Raw genomic sequence first — 17,037 nt, 5'->3', positions numbered from 1 at the left:
ATCCTGATTTGCGCAAATTCGTCACTGCGAATATGTACAGCAATGGTTCCCAAAGTGGGCGGTACTGCCCCCTTGGGGTGGGTGGGATTGCATAGGGGGGGGTTAAGAGGCAAAGGGGCGGCAGGGGGGCGCTCGAGGTGGTCTTTTCCGAGAAGATCTTAAAACCCAGGGACATTTTTATGGGAGAAGGTAGTTTGGTCCCAAGCCATATAGGGGAAGAATCCACACATGTATTAATACCGTTTAAGAAGAGTCCTTTTAATGGTGAATTGAAATGTTTCAAAAGCACCAAAACGCTAATGAAGAGACATACCCTGCTTGGTGTGCCCCGCCACGCCGGCTGCAAAACAGAGGCGTTTGCTCTCTTTTCCCTCCCTCCCTCGGCAAGCCTGCGGCGGGTGCTTCCCATTTAACGGGGCCAATTGAGCTACAAAATGACATTGAGCTGAAGCCCAAGTTTAAGAAATCGTACCAGGAGTTTTGGTTACAGAAGGACATTTCTGATCACTATCCTGCACTATGGAGAATGGTTGCATTTCCTGGTTGGATTTCCAACATCATACTTGGTAGAATGTGGTTTTAGTGTGGTCTGCCTACTTCTCTCCAAGCAAAGGAATCGACTCCAGATTACTAAACGTGGTGATTTAAGACTCATGTTAAGTGACTTTAAGCCAGACATTGGAAAAGTGGTATCACTTCATCAAGCCCATCCATCACATTAAGGATTTGCAGAATAGTGAGGTACTCTACCCTAGTTACTAAATGGGAGATCTAATATTCTTCCTACATGACTAACAGACTTTGAAAAGATGATATCACTGGATCAAGTTCATCAATTATGTTTAATTGAATAAACTAAAAAAAAAGTAATTGGATTTTGAATAAACATTCAATTGATTGTTACTATTTTGAATTTTATTGTTATTTTCTTCCTTAGTGGGTCGTTGAAAATCGCTATTCTGAATAATGATTTTTATAGTGTAGGGTAGGGGGCACTGGCCATGAGTTTGTGGAACCAAGGGGGGAAAGTTTGGGAATCACTGGGATTTGGGATTTACAGCAATCGCGATTCGCACAAAATTGTGGCCACGAACCACGTAATTTGCACAAACTTGCAGGCACAATGAGTCCTTTACGCTTGCATGGCTGCGATTTTGCGCACGTTTCCAACCACGCAGTTGCGCAAATCGCAGCTCATGGAGCAAAAGAAAAAAAGGGAGTTTGTCTGAATGCATGACGGGGCGGGCAAATGACAGGAGTCCGGTAAGCAGGCCACAAACAGGACTTAGGGGCGTTCGGCCATCCCTAGGAGGTTTCTGTCTCCCCCAAACACACACTGTTATTTCCCTACTGTCCTAGTTTTCCTGATGAGGTCCTGCTTCAAATTCCATCATACTGCTGCCTTTTGTGGGTGGGGAAGAGTAAAGCACTTCCCCTTTCAGAAAGCTTTCTGGCATTACCCTCTCCATATTGGGATTGCTCGATTTTGATATGGCCGGATTTGCTGTTGATTCTTTTATTTTTGCCTTTTCACTTCAGCGCTGGTTGTTTTAGGCATTCTTTAAGAACGGTACTCTGCCGTGACGTTTTAGATGAAGGGCGGGATAACATTTTTAAAAATAAAAAAATAAAATGAGGACTAGGAACTTGCTGGTTATACACACGCTGACAAACAAGCAAGGGGCATGTGGGATTCAAGGTACGGGCTTTCGCTGTCCAAAGACAACAGCATCTCCACTGACCTTCCTTCACGACACCCGTTTTGGCCGCAGGGGAGTCCTGCTGAAGCTGTTTCACAAAAACGCCTTGGTCTGTCTGGTCAATGGTGATGCCGTGAGAACCGCTGCCTTGCCAGTCCGGGAGGAGAATCTCCCGGGTATCTTCTTCCTCCTTCTCCATCTTAAGAAAGAAAGAAAGAAAACGCATAAAGAAAACTACTGCAGGCTATACTGTGAATACCCTCATCGTGTTTCTCCGAAAACTCCTGCTTTCAATGGGAGGCAAATGACGAGGCTTGCGAAGGAATCCACAAAGCTTTTATTAAGCAACAAACGTCTCTTCTACCTGAAGAGAGTCTCACCTCTTGGAAACGTCCCCCTAGGCAAAACGATGCAAACTAAGCAAGACAATTGTCCACTCAAGAATAGGAAGCCACTTCCCAAACGCCAGTAACTTCAGAGAGCCTGGTGCGGAGGCAGGTTCTGGCGTAATCGAACTGACTCTCTCACGCCTTCCTTCCGCCCCTTGCGTTTGAGCTTCCGGCGGACCCTAGCATCAGCTAGCTTTTCGGGGCGCTCTCCTCAGGAAGAAAGCTCACTTCCCACTGAGTGTGTAGGATTTGGCCTTGAGGAGATAAGCTCTGGAGAGGGCTGACTCCCAGCTGGGGGATCGCCCTTGAGAGCTTCCTCCTCCACTGGTACAGGCTGGCTGGTGTCTGGCGCTGCATCTTCTAGTTCTGATTCTGATTGATTACTTGAAACATCTTCTCCCAAAACAGGGGCAGTAGGGTTAGATATGACAATCCTCTGCTTAAAAATCAAAACCCTGTGGTAATTCCATTTCTACATCCCCAAAAGGCTGAAGCGTAATAGATTTGTACAGAGAACACATTCTAATTCATTTTATTTTTATCCCATTCTTCCTCCAATGAGCTCAATCAGGATGGTCTAGAAGTCTAGCTCCGATGATTAACCACACAACGAACTGGTGGGGCAGGTCAGAATGACAGCAGCTGGCCCAAAGCCAACCCCTGAGTTGAATGGCTAATCTAAACCTGAATTTCTGTTCTACCCACCACACTGCACTCTTTATATAGCTGTTCTCCATGGACTTCACCATACCAGGCTGAAATCCAACACCCTTACAGGGACTTTCTGCTTCCAGTTCCTTTGCACGATTACAATGGGCTCCTTTACACCGAGGACACGTTTGAATTGAAAACTTCCTTTCTCAGCAATGTTCCATTTAGTTCCATTATACACCGCCATCTAGTGGCTGTATTATAGCACAACACCGTCATTACGCACTGCAGTCATCTTGCATTAACGTTCGTTATTGGCTTACCTCCAACCTTTTTAAAAACAGTATAAAGCTCAAAAAGCACGAGAGATACTCTGGAGGTTGATGCCGTCGTGCAAAGGACCCACAAACTTCCATGATTGTCCTATCACGAGTGTGCAATAAAAGCCTCGTGTAGAAAGCTAAAGGTTGTAAAATAGTGCCTCTTTGCTGCTCTGCATTCCTACAAACACTAGGGTCAACGGATGTCCAGTTAGATGAGCACATTGAAAATATTCTAGCCGGTTAACAATAGTCCCCCCAAATTAAATGGGCAGGAGGTTTATACAAACCCATGCTATTTCCCCAGCTATCCCTGTACCGTCCATTTTAACTCACAGTAGCAACTGGGGTCTCTTCCTTCACTACCTGTTCCTCACCCCCTTTTAAACCGACGATCCCATGGATCCTCTGCATGCAAATCAGGGGCTCTAAATCCTGGGAAATGCTTCTTCTAAGATGCTGTCTCCATGCATCACCTTAAAACTAAAAATTTGTTTTCCTCTACCTCCTGTCTTGCAGGACAATAGAATCATAGAATAGCAGAGTTGGAAGGGGCCTACAAGGCCATCGAGTCCAACCCCCTGCTCAATGCAGGAATCCACCCTAAAGCATCCCTGACAGACGGCTGTCCAGCTGCCTCTTGAAGGCCTCTAGTGTGGGAGAGACCACCACCTCCCTAGGTCACTGGTTCCATCGTCGTACTGCTCTAACAGTCAGGAAGTTTTTCCTGATGTTCATACTTTTACTATGCAAACCTATACAGATTCAATCAATGAATACATCCAGAAGGGCAGAACCTCTTTCAGCACAAGGGCCAAATTCCATTTGAGTGAATAGAATAGTAGAGTTGGAAGGGGCCTCTAAGGCCATCGAGTCCAACCCCCTGCTCAATGCAGGAATCCACCCTAAAGCATCCCTGACAGATGGTTGGCCAGCTGCCTCTTGAAGGCATCCAGTGTGGGAGAGCCCACAACCTCCCTAGGTCATAGGTCCCATTGTCGTACTGCTCTAACAGTCAGGACGTTTTTCCTGATGTTTTATCATACTGCTCTAACAGCCAGGAAATTTTTCCTGATGTCCAGCCGGAATCTGGTTTCCTATAACTTGAGCACATTACTCTGTGTACTACACTCTGAGAAGTTTTGCGGGGCCGCATCCCAGCCGGGGTGTGTGTGTGTGAAGGCCAGAAGGGGCGGGGCCAAAAGGCCAAAAATACTAGCCTGGCAGAGGGAATGTTGGGAGTTGTAGGACTTTTTTTCCTGTCTAAACATTCACCATTTTGAGCCCTAGATAGCTATGATTTTTTCAGTTGCGTGACCCTGCTAATAAAAACGGCACAAAGCCCTGAGAAAGTTGCGCATATGAAGAGACCGAGACATTGTCCAGTGACTCACCTTTCTAGGACTTTGGTCCCGGCAGGAACCGCCCCAGGAATTCCTTTTTTCTCACTTGCCACGCCTTTCGTAACGTTCCTTCCAACGTCCCAACCTGGAAAGACAAGAAAATGAAATCTGTCGGTGAATGAGATAACTTGCAACGTTCAAGGTCGAGTGTGTATTCTAGAAATATACCCAAGCGCGGGGCGGAAAATAATCAGAATTCTGTTCAGTGCAGCATTGAACTTCAGCTTTCACAACACACCTTTTTTTTTTTAATGTTTTCCTTTTTAAAAAAGCCTCGTTTCCTCGCAGCTGCAAAGGTAGACATTTCAATAACGCCTGATGAAATTTCGACAGCCGAAAAAGGAGGGCTGTTGAAAGAGGAGGCACGAGAACTATTTTTAAAAGGTAATTAGGAAGGCGGCTTTTGCATTCTGCTCGGTAAAACTATTCTCTGTGCTTGGAAGCTTACGCAGGTCAACATTAATCCCATCTGGCCCAATAAAAAGGTAACGCTTTTTCTGACTGTCAAGACACAGGGCTGGTTCGCACACCTCGCTAAACCCTGGTTTATTTAACCCAGGGCAGACAATCGAACAAGCCGTGGTTTGTTTTCTCAGTCCCTGGCTAGTTTCTCTCCTTTTCCGCCTGGGTCCTCCCTGTAGCATCTCATCTGGAGGCGGCAAATTCCTGCAGGAATTTCCTTAACCCTTAAAAAAAGGGTTAAAACACTTAACCATTAACAGTCAATCGTGCGTGTAGTTTTGCCTGCCTTAAACCTACAGCCGACCAATTTTCATTGGGTGACCGTGAGGATTAGAAGTGAGAGAAAAAAGACTCTTCTGGTCTACGTAGGATTATTGCATTTCTACACCGTTTTTCTGGAACCAACCAAGGCAGTTTGCAAACATTCAGAAAACAAGCAGCTCGCAAATATAGTCAAAAGTGAAGAACAACCTTAAAACCATAACAACAATGCAAAAAACTACAACCCTGAATTTAAAAGGTGGGTCTTCACCGACTTTGCAACTCCAAAGGCAGCGTGTCACAGAAATAGGGACCAACGCAGAGAAAAGCCTTTTTCCGCGATCCTGAAAAGCAGAGTTCTGCAAGCGAGATCTCTTTTGATCACGTTAATAACCAAACAGGTTCATAGGAGACAGGCGATCCCTCGAAAGGGCCCGGCCCTAGGCTTTGAAGCTGAAAACCAACACCTTGAAAACAATCGACAACCAGGGCAAACCCACACACCGCCAACTCCATTACATACGCAACGGCGTGTTAGCGCTTCCGGGGGCGACCCGAAACGACGCAGAAATGCTCGTGTCTGGAGGAGGGCAGGTCCGTGGAGTTTGCATAAGGCAGCTCCGTCAACCTGCCTCCTTCCAGAAATGAGAGCTTCTGCTCATTTTGGGGTGTCCCCAACGAAGCGCTAAATCTCCGTTGCAGACGTGGCGCGACCCACCACCTGCGGAAGAGAATCGTCGGGGCATAAAGGAAGAGGCAGGGGCATAAACGTGCTGTTGGATTCTGCCTGTTACCTCATCACTCCCGCCCCTTGCAAACACACGCACTGAAATAATCTTTTCCTTTTTTTTTTTTTTAATAATTTTATTTTTCTACAATACTTAAACATACACAACTATTAGGAACGGTTTCCAAATTCCTTCAAAATCATTTGATTTAGCTATACCTCTTCTCCATTTAATATTACTTGTCAATTTATCATTAATAGCTATATCCCATACTTCTTTATACCATTCTTCAATAGAATATTCCCCTTGAATCTTCCAGTTCCTAGCTACAATCAATCTTGCTGCAGTCAGCCAATTCGTTATCAATTCCTTGATTTCCTTTTTACTTTTAAAATCTTCAAATAGTGACAGTAATGCAACTTTTGGTGTTCGTTCTATCTTCATTTCCACAATTTCTTCAATCTCCAAAAACACCATCTTCCAAAATTTTTGAACATAGTTGCATTCCCACCACATATGTAAATACGTTCCTTTACCCCCACATCCTCTCCAACAGTTTGCTTTTCCTAAATTCAAAATCTCCCGTATGCTTTGTCCTTTCTCGTGGCAAGGACGCTCCAACCCTGCTGCCCTTCTCTATACCTTGAATCATCGCTTCCAGTCCAAGATGCTCCCATTTTGCAACCTGACGCTGAGCCTAAATGCCCCCTGTCCCACCTCAAGTGGCGACTAAACGCCCTCCAGCATCCTGCTAGGGCCAGCACCTTATAAACCCTTTGCTGCGCCACTCGGACACCAATTCCTGCCTTAATCCACACCCCTGTTCTCTCCCGCGTCCCTCCACGGTGCCGCCCGAAGCAAGTTGCTTCCCGCAGTTGCATAGCGGCGCCGGCCTTGGCTATAAACCAAGATGGCAGTGCCAAGATTTGTAAACTCTTTCAAAGCTGGTGATCCCGCATGACTTCAACACACTACAAAGGTTGCATGCTGGAAAGTGGATAAGGAGAGATGCAGGCAGCCCCCGCCCTCTCTTCAGGTGGGCTCTGCCATGCGCCTGCGCACCCTCGTACACTGGCTGAACACACCACATGCCAGTCGGCTGCTCCCAGAGCGTAAGCATGCACGGTATGGTACATATGCCGGCGGGAATGTGAAAGCTGTGCTCTCCCTAGTCTTGGGCTCGAAGAGGAGGAACCATCAAGGGACGAACTACCTTGAAACATAAAGAAACTTTAAGGACTGGCGCCGTGGCTCTGAGCAGACAAGCGAACTGGGGAGGAGTCTTTGCGGAATACATACTTCACATGCAAAATGTCCGTCGTGCAATCCAGTTAAATGCATCTCCTGTTCAAAGGCAAGGAGACCAAAAAAAAAAGCCCTCTCTCTCTGCAACAGCTGCATGTTGTTAAGATTTGGGGGCCCAGGCCCCAAAGGACACAAATTTGCATAACATTTGCATATGTCAATTTTTACCAGGATAGGCAATACTCATTGACTAGGCTTCGTTTAAATTTCACAGGAGGCAAAGCCAGCTCATTAATTTCTCATCTGTACCATCTCAAAGAAAATAAGTTCTTCAGTTAGTTTTGCAGTTTCTTCAGTTAGTTTTGCATCTTTTTAAATGCAGGGAGAGATTCGGGAGGGGGGCTATTGTAGCATGTGGAGAGGGGAGTATTAACTCTTCCTTCCCCAGCTGACCCCCCACCCCCCAAAAAAATCATCCCCTGCATGGCAATTCAGCCAAGCAAAAATAACTTTCCATTGGCACCAGTGGGCATCCAGGGGCTTAAGAACTAGATTCGGGGCCTTGGGAACTACATCCGGGGCCCTGGGAATTAGATCCGGGGCACAGGGCCTCTGGAGCCAGTCCTAGCAACGCCCTTGATGCAGGTTAGCAGAGGGACAAAAGTCCTCTTGAAACCGACAAAGAGTTCATTAACGTGCAAAGCTGCTTTCTGCCGAGTAAGATCTTTGGTCCATGATTGCTGATAGAGGTTCACCAGACTCTCAAACAGAGAAGGGTCTTTCGTATTTTCTGTTATCTACATCTCTCTCACACACACACGAAATCCTTTTTAAACTAGAGATGCCAGAAATGGAAGCAGGGATCTGTGTGCAAATCACGAAGCTGTGGTTTCTCCCATTGCCAGCAGCGGGTTTTGAAGGGTCTTTGGGATAGACACCCCCCATGGTCCACTCCCTCAGGGAACCCACCTTCTCATCGCTGTTGTCCCCCAGTGCTGAGAACATCAGAAGAGCCCGAATGCTGGATCAGACCGAGGGTGGTCAGGGCCGACAAAGCAGGACACGGTGCAACAGCACCCTCCCGCCCATGTTCCCCAGCAACAGGTGCACACAGGCTTACCGCCTCGGATACTGGAGGTAGCACACAACCATCAAGGGCTAGTAGCCACGGATAGCCTTCTCCTCTTCCAGGAATTGATCCACCCCACCCCCCTTTTAAAGCCATCCAAAATAGCGGCCAGCACTACATCTTGTGGCAGTGAATTCCGTAGTTTAACTACTCCCTGTGTGAAGAAGTCCTTCCTTTTATTTGTCCTGAACCTTCAGTCAATCAGCTTCATGGGATGACCCTGGTGGATTCTAGGATTTTGAGAGACGGAGAAAAGTGTCTTGACCGGCAGAGAGCCAGGGAGCAAGGCAGGCCAGGGCGTCGGCTGCCCCCTTTCTCTCTCTCACCACCTCCGTCGCCTGGGCCAGAGCAAGAGGGTCCGGGGACAGGGGCCCTGCCCACCATACCGACAGTTGATGCCAGACCTGGCTTCTCCCCATGCAATGAGAAGTGATGCAGCTCAGGCAAAAACGGAACAGCGTTATCTCTGCCCTGAAAAAGATGAAAAAGAAATGGCATCTCTCTCTCTCTCTCTCTCTCTCTCTCTCTCTCATCCTATCCTATCTATCTTCATAGAATCATAGAACAGTAGAATTGAAAGGGACCTATAAGGCCATCAAGTCCAACCCGTGCTCAATGCAGGAATCCACCCTAAAGCATCCCTGACAGATGGTTGTCCAGCTGCCTCTTGATGCAGAGTAGGAAGGAGTTCATTCCCTGCTACAAAAACGAAGAACTGGGAGAATTGTTTGAAAATTGTTTTAAATGTTAGCTGTTTTTACGCTTCTGTTTTTAAATTTTGTATATTGGGTTTTAATGTTCGGTCTTTTCAATCTAATCTTTTTAATCTTTGTAAACCACCCAGAGAGCTTCAGCTAGGGGGTGGTATATAAACGTAATTATATTATTATTATTATTATCATCATCATCATCAAAGTATTATTAATTATGATCAATAATAATAATAATAGCATGGGACACAGCTGGACACGTTGCATAATTTTTGTAAAAAACGGCACAGCCAGGGGGCAGCACTAGCTTTGCACGCTGCGGCTCGCACACCCGCCCCGGCCGCTCCGCCCCGCCTTTTGCGCTGTGCCAGCTTTTCGACAAAGCCAGAAGAAAGTTTTCCACTTTCGAGCAGCAACAGACATGCATGCTCAGGTCATGCCTGAAACCCGATCGGCCCAGACGGGGGTGGGGGTGGGGGATGCCACGGAAGACTCCCGCTGAGATCAACGCCAGGCCCGATCCAGGGGACATTCAAGAGCCGATGTTCGGAGGCGGAATGTAACGCCCACGCCCGCCGTGCAAGACGGCAAATGGCAACAGGAGGGTGGGATAGCGAATACTCTGGAAGACAGAAACAAACTTCAAAGTGATCTTGACAGGCTGGAGTGCTGGGCTGAAAACAACAGCATGGAATTTAATAGGGATAAATGCCAAGTTCTACATCTAGGAAAAAGAAACCAAATGCAGTTACAAGATGGGGGATACTTGGCTCAGCGATACTACAAATGAGAAGGATCTTGGAATGGTTGTAGATCACGAGCTGAATATGAGCCAACAGTGCGATATGGCTGCAAGAAAGGCCAATGCTATTTTGGGCTGCATTAATAGAAGTCTAGCTTCCAAATCACGTGAGGTCCTGGTTCCTCTCTATTCGGCCCTGGTTAGGACTCATCTAGAGTATTGCGTTCAGTTCTGGGCTCCACAATTCAAGAAGGACGCAGACAAGCTGGAGCGTGTTCAGAGGAGGGCAACCAGGATGATCAGGGGTCTGGAAACAAAGCCCTATGAAGAGAGACTGAAAGAACTGGGCATGTTTAGCCTGGAGAAGAAAAGATTGAGGGGAGACATGAGAGCACTCTTCAAGTCCTTGAAAGGTTGTCACACGGAGGAGGGCCAGGATCTCTTCTCGATCCTCCCAGAGTGCAGGACACGGAATAACAGGCTCAAGTTACAGGAAGCCGGATTCCTGCAGGACATCAGGAAAAATCTCCTGACTGTTAGAGCAGCACCACAATGGAACCAGTTACCTAGGGAAGTTGTGGGCTCTCCCAGACTAGAGGCCTTCAAGAGGCAGCTGGACAACCACCTGTCAGGGATGCTTTAAGGTGGATTCCTGCATCAAGCAGGGGGTTGGACTTGATGGCCTTATAGGTCCTTTCCAACTCTACTATTCTATGATTCTATGATCAGTTTTCTTGCTTTTGGCTGTATTGCAAATCAACCCCACAACAGTTCACTGGTGGGAACACGGGTGCTCTTGTATACTTGTTACACACCTATTTGCACAACAATAATCACTAAATGTGTGTGTGTGCGCACAAATACACAATTATAATATAATGTAAAGCACCATGTACTTTGTACAGCACCATGTACATTGATGGTGCTATATAAATAAATAAATAAATAATAAACAGATTTTAAATGGTTTAAATTCTGTATCGTCATTCTTTCCCCCCCCTTTTATTCTTCACTACTCAGGAATATCGTTAGATATAGAGCAATATATAAATATTTAAAGAATAAAAATTAAATAAATGATTAATATCATGCTACGAAGGGCTCTGTGCACACACACACACACACACACACACACTAACTATTATAATATAATCAGATTTTAAATAGTTTAATTTCATATCTTCATTCTTTTTTTTCTTTTATCCTTCACCACTCAGGGATCTTGTTAGAAATAGAGCAGTATATAAATATTTAAACAAATAAAGTAAATAAATAAATGATTACATTCGTGCTATGAAGCGCTCTGCAGTGATTCACTCCACAATATCCTCTTTTATGCTGGTTTTAAAAAGCAAAACGGGTGTTTGCTCTGGAGAGATTTCAGTAAATACATACATTGTCCTATTGTGTGTTACCAACAGTTCAAAGGAGCCTTCTACCAGCCAGGGCATGTAAATGGCACATAAGTGTTTGCTTTGTACTTTGTACCTAAAAGGAAGGACTTCTTCACACAGCGCATAGTTAAATTGTGGAACTCACTACCACAAGATGTGGTGATGGCCACCAATTTGGATGGCTTGAAAAGGAGGGCGGGATCAATGCCAGGAGGCAAAGGCTATCCAAGGCTACTAGCCCTGATGGTTGTGTGCTATCTCCAGTATTCGAGATCATATAGAATCATTGAATCATAGAATAGCAGAGTTGGAAGGGGCCTACAAGGCCATCGAGTCCAACCCCCTGCTCAATGCAGGAATCCACCCTAAAGCATCCCTGACAGATGCTTGTCCAGCTGCCTCTTGAAGGCCTCCAGTGTGGGAGAGCCCACCACCTCCCTAGGGAACTGATTCCATTGTCATACTGCTCTAACAGTCAGGAAGTTTTTCCTGATGTCCAGCTGGAATCTGGCTTCCTTTAACTTGAGCCCGTTATTCCGTGTCCTGCACTCTGGGAGGATCGAGAAGAGATCCTGGCCCTCCTCTGTGTGTAAGCCTGTGTGCACCAGTTGCTGGGGAACATGGGCGGGAGGGTGCTGTTGCACCATGTTCTGCTCGTTCATCCCTAGCCGATGGCTGGTTGGCCCCTGTGTGAACAGAGTGCTGGACTAGATGGACCCTTGGTCTGATCCAGCATCAGGGCTCTTCTGATGTTCTTAAGCGTTCATGCGCCTTGAATATGTCGCATAAAATGGGCCACACTGACACGCATGTGCACTAGAGAGTCCTCATGTGATGCATGAAGTATTCCCAAACAATTTATTTATTTTATTTATTTATTACATTTTTATACCGCCCAATAGCCGAAGCTCTCTGGGCGGTTCACTGTAATTGGAGATTACAGGCAGGGCCCAGCATAAATAGAGTGGAATTCTTAAGTTTAAAACATTAGATCAGCATGGGTCCAATTTCATTCTCAACATATTCTCATTACAACATTTTTGGCAGGAAAAAAAACCTCCGTCTGATATCTCTTGTTTGCAGAAGTATGGCACTAATTAATTAGCTCATTCAAAGATTTCCTTAAACCTATCTGTCGTTCGGATCTAAACTCTGCAAAAACAAAACCCGACAATGTACTAAAACAGGTGTTTACATCAGCATGCAAAAGGAAAATCCTGAAATCTCTTTTATAGCAGAACAGAAAGTAAACACTGAACCGAGCTAATGTTAAAGCAGGTCTATATTTAGGAACATCGATCACTTCTTGGTATTTTTCAGCTTTAATCCGACAATCGGGGTTCAAATCCGCAAATAACAAATGCTAGAGATCTGAAACCTCTGGAGACAGTTACATTTTCATTTAGCAACACACACACACACACACCCATCGTCTCAAGAAAACTATCAAGACTGATCAATTCTGGCAGACCTGTCCAGTGGAATTTTAGGATACTTTTAGGATGTTTTTAACAGTGTATACTATGTTTTTAATCAGTATTTTATGTATTTTATGATTTCTGTTGTTCCCCGCCTCGATCCAATCGGAGATGCGGGTAAGAAATATATATATATATATATATTATTATTATTATTATTATTATTATTATTATTATTATTATTATTAAAAACTCAGAGGGAAAACCAAATGCATTTATCATATTCCAAAGCAGTTTAAACCATGCAGAAAGTTATTATGCATTCAACCACCCCAAAACCCCAATAGTTTTAAGGAGAAACTCCACAAAACAGCAGGATGGAACCTTGGGAACCTCTCCTCCCTAGCAACCGCTGCTTAGACTGGTTTTTGCAAAATTAAATTAGGCGTCTAGTTAAACTGGTCTCGTGGGGGGTGGGGGGGTGGGGGTGGCGTCCAGCACCGCCTGGAAAACTAGGATTTGCTAGTGGAGAAATGGACATGACGTCCCCTCCCCCACGCCCCAGATTTTAAATTTGCCCTGAAACAAGGCGTTGTGGGGGGGGAAACTCTGCAAAACATGGCTGGTTTTTGGTTTTTTGCAGACTCTTCGAAATGGAAGCTTGAGGCGTCTTTTGGGAGGAGACCTGTATGCAGTGCAGGCTGGTGACTCTGATGTCGGGGGGGGGGGCAATCCGCTCTGGGTTTCCGTCAGAACCAGTCAGAGCTCCTATAGAGTTCTGACGGAAACCAGGAGCGGATTCGCTGCCCCACTGACAGCACCTTGCATCATAGAATCATAGAACAGCAGAGTTAGAAGGGGCCTACAAGGCCATCAAGTCCAACCCCCTGCTCAGTGCAGGAATCCACCCTAAAGCATCCCTGACAGATGACTGTCCAGCTGCCTCTTGAAGGCCTCTAGGGTGGGAGAGCCCACAGCCTCCCTAGGTAACTGGTTCCATTGTCGTACTGTTCTAACAGTCAGGAAGCTTTTCCTGACGTTTTGTTGTACTGCTCTAACAGACTATTATTATTATTATTATTTATTTATATAGCGCCATCAATGTACATGGTGCTGTACAGAGTAAAACAATAAAATAGCAAAACCCTGCCGCATAGGCTTACATTCTAATAGACAGGACGTTTTTCCTGATGCCCAGTTGGAATCTGGTTTCCTTTAACTTGAGCCCGTTATTCCGCGTCCTGCACTCTGGGAGGATCGAGAAGAGATCCTGGCCCTCCTCTGTGCGACAACCTTTCAAGGACGTGAAGAGTGCTCTCATGTCTCCCCTCCATCTTCTCTTCTCCAGGCTAAACATGCCCAGTTCTTTCAGTCTCTCTTCGTAGGGCTTTGTTTCCAGACCCCTGATCATCCTGGATAGCTCCTTAAAAGTTCTGACTGGCTCTTACTGGAACCCGGAGCAGATTCTCCATCCCACTGACAACAGAGCCACCAGCCTCCACTGCCTGTATGTACTTAGAATTATTTACAAAAACTTTGAACAACTTCTCTGGTCCAGCACTTGAACAATTATACTACACTGGCCTAATGCAATGTTGTTGAGTAAGCACATCCAATTCTGATGCATCCAGGGTTAAAGGGCTGGTGTTTGGGGTCACAGGGGAGACATTTCAGGTACACCTGAGCTGTAGTATTTCTCTGAGGTTGTTGTTTTTAAAAAGAAAATCAACTAATATTGATTTGAGTATGGGGGTGGACTTGATGGCCTTACAGGCCCCTTCCAACTCTACTATTCTATGATTCTATAATACCTGCGGCTAACTGACAAACCGGACTCTTATGGATGCTAAGGTTGCAGTCTTTATAATGTGCCACCGCTTACACAGCACTCTCCAATCTCGGGTTCTTCCAAGTGTGCTGGACTACAATTCCCATTAGCTGGGGATGATGGGAGTTGGAGTCCACAACGTTGCGATGACACACACCCATACATTCACAGAATCATCTTATTATGCCTTGGCAATACACCGGGCCTTCCCTCGCGCCAGACTACAGTCCTCATCCTCCCCGGCCAGCATGGCAATTGGTCTGTGGAAGATGAGACCTGAAGTACAAGACATCTGGAGAGGAACATAAGAACATCAGAAGAGCCCTGATGCTGGATCAGACCAAGGGTCCATCTAGACCAGCACTATGTTCACACAGGGGACGACCAGCTGTCGACCAGGGAACAACAAAGCAGGACATGGTGCAACACCACCCATGTTCCCCAGCAACTGGTGAGAAACGCTGCGATATACGGTCAAATCAGGGTGCAAATGCTCTGGCCCAGGGTTTAAATCCAACCCAACAGACTCACATTTCTTCATTCTCTTCCATACCATGGTGATCTACCGTGATCGTAACCCACAAAATCAGGTAAGATGAAACACCGTGGGATACAAGGGCTTGAGGAACCAGTGAGAGGTGGGGCGAGGCTGCTATTTAAACTATTTCACCTGCGGCACTCCAAACGCCGTCTCCGAAAGCATGAAGGGGCGGCCACGGTTGTAGGAATGCACTTGGGCTTGTGTGTCTTTCAGATATGGAAACTCCCAGATAATTACGATGCCCCTGGGAGACGGCTTTCCCCCACCCTGAGAGATGTTCCAGCCGCAGACCAAGAAAGGTCCCCCCCCCACTGCAAATTTCACCATACCCCACACACCCATGTCGGAAAGTTTCTCTACACAGCAGAGTAGGATTCCTTTTAAAAGCCTTCTTGGTACGGATCCTGGTGCTGGTGGTTCTTTTAGGTCTCCCTTAATAGGTAAGGCACTCTGACAGCACCATCTCCTCTAAGCGCTCCTAACATGCTCTAAAGCCCTCTTTTGCAAGAGAAAGCGCTGGCTACCCTTGAGCTATCTCAATCCTATGCATAAACTAAGGCCCAGGGCTCAGCTCACATTGCTGAAGCTACAGATGAATTAAAAAATAAATAAATCTCTGCACCGAGAAAGCTAGCCTGTCAGCGAGAGCTCTTCTCCCTGACAGGCTAGCTTTCTTTGTGCGAGGGATTTTTTTTTTCTGTAATGAAGGACATTCAAAAATGGTGTGATCTGAAGCGGTACAGCCCAGGCACAGGCTGACCACCTTAGCGAGAGGTAGTCTAAGTCATAGGATTTGTGCAAATTTTACTTTTTTGCTGCAGTTTTCTTATCCTCTCACATACATCCCCAACAGGGCCTATTTTGTTGGAGCTTGATGCTGGTGGGGAATAGTTATGTTGTACACAAGGCAATGAGCGTATTTCTCAGCTGCTCAAGTTCATGTACGTGTGCATGAACTTTTAGTGGGAAGTAAACCTCATTCAACTCAACAGGGCATACTTCTGTGTAAACGAGGTAAGGAATGGCCTGCTTGCCTCAGTTTCTCAAGCGGATCTTGACCTCTGCACCTATAGCCACCGCTCCTCAACATCTTAGACTGCTGTGACTTTTAAGTCAAAGAGAGGCAGGTATAATTAATCAAAAACTAAGAGGAGGATTGGGCAAGATATTATTATTATTATTATTATTATTATTATTATTATTATTAGCTAGACTTCCTTTCTCAGAAATCCCATGGGAAATACATTCCTCACCGTACGTAAACTGTTACATTATGACTTCCTGAAGCATGCTAGAAAACAAATGCTTTTAGAACACACCAATTTCCAGCCTTAAATGGAGATTTTCAAAAGATTGCGGATTATAATCACCATCATTTCTATATCACCCCATAGTTGAAGCTCCCGGGGCAGTTTATGACGATTCATAAAAATAGAAAACGCAGCAAAAATTGTTTCAAGGTTTTAACACAGAAAGATGAAAACTATGTAAACAGATAAACACACACAGACAATTTGAACAAACAACGGTCTGATTCAGACAACACGCTAAACCATGCTGCTTAGCCATTTGGCTAAGGGAACGCATTAAGGTTGTCTGAACCAAGCCAATGTTTCCCACCCCTTAAAAAGGGCCTGTTCGAAAGCATCAAGCATGGATGCCTCATCGTATACCAGTCAACTCGTTGACCTGTGAAAATGGGAAGAAACAAAATGGCGCCTCAAACATGGCCGACCACATCGGACGAAAATGATGTACCCTTGATCCGGCCCTTTGGAGTTCCCCAGGTGGCCACGCCCCTTTCCCACGGCTGTGGATTATTGGACGGTTTCCCAGCTTTCGCCTGGTTTTCCCCTTGTTCTAAAAGGTTCAAATGCCTTCCCTCCTAAGGCTGAGTTATTGATGTATGTATGTATGATTGCATTTATATACCACCTTTTTCCTCCAAGGAACTATCCTCATCCTCCTCTCCATTTTATCCTCACAACAACAACCCTGTGAGGTAGGCTGGGCTGAGAGTCCCACGGCCGAGTGGGGACTAGAACCCGGATCTCCCAACTCCCAGTCCAACGCTTTAGCCACTACACCACACTGGCTCTCATTGATAGTAAGAGTT

General features: G+C 45.8%; 1 protein-coding gene across 2 annotated transcripts in view; it reads right to left on the bottom strand.

Moving 5' to 3' along the window:
* The window catches only part of AHNAK (AHNAK nucleoprotein), a 73,794-nt gene that overhangs the window by 19,749 nt on the left and 37,008 nt on the right, over positions 1-17,037 (bottom strand). For both annotated transcript variants that reach the window (XM_063145707.1, XM_063145708.1), the window contains exons 2-3: positions 4,455-4,548; positions 1,743-1,899 (exon numbers count right to left, since the gene is read on the bottom strand). In XM_063145707.1, the coding sequence (XP_063001777.1) occupies positions 1,743-1,899 (157 nt within the window). In that variant the 5' untranslated portion in view covers positions 4,455-4,548. The remainder of the gene's footprint in view (positions 1-1,742; positions 1,900-4,454; positions 4,549-17,037) is intronic.

The sequence above is a fragment of the Elgaria multicarinata genome, chromosome 21 (assembly GCF_023053635.1).
Source record: "Elgaria multicarinata webbii isolate HBS135686 ecotype San Diego chromosome 21, rElgMul1.1.pri, whole genome shotgun sequence".
Classification (NCBI taxonomy): domain Eukaryota; kingdom Metazoa; phylum Chordata; class Lepidosauria; order Squamata; family Anguidae; genus Elgaria; species Elgaria multicarinata.
Note: the sequence above shows the minus strand (reverse complement) of the source record. Positions and strands in the feature narration are given on the sequence as shown.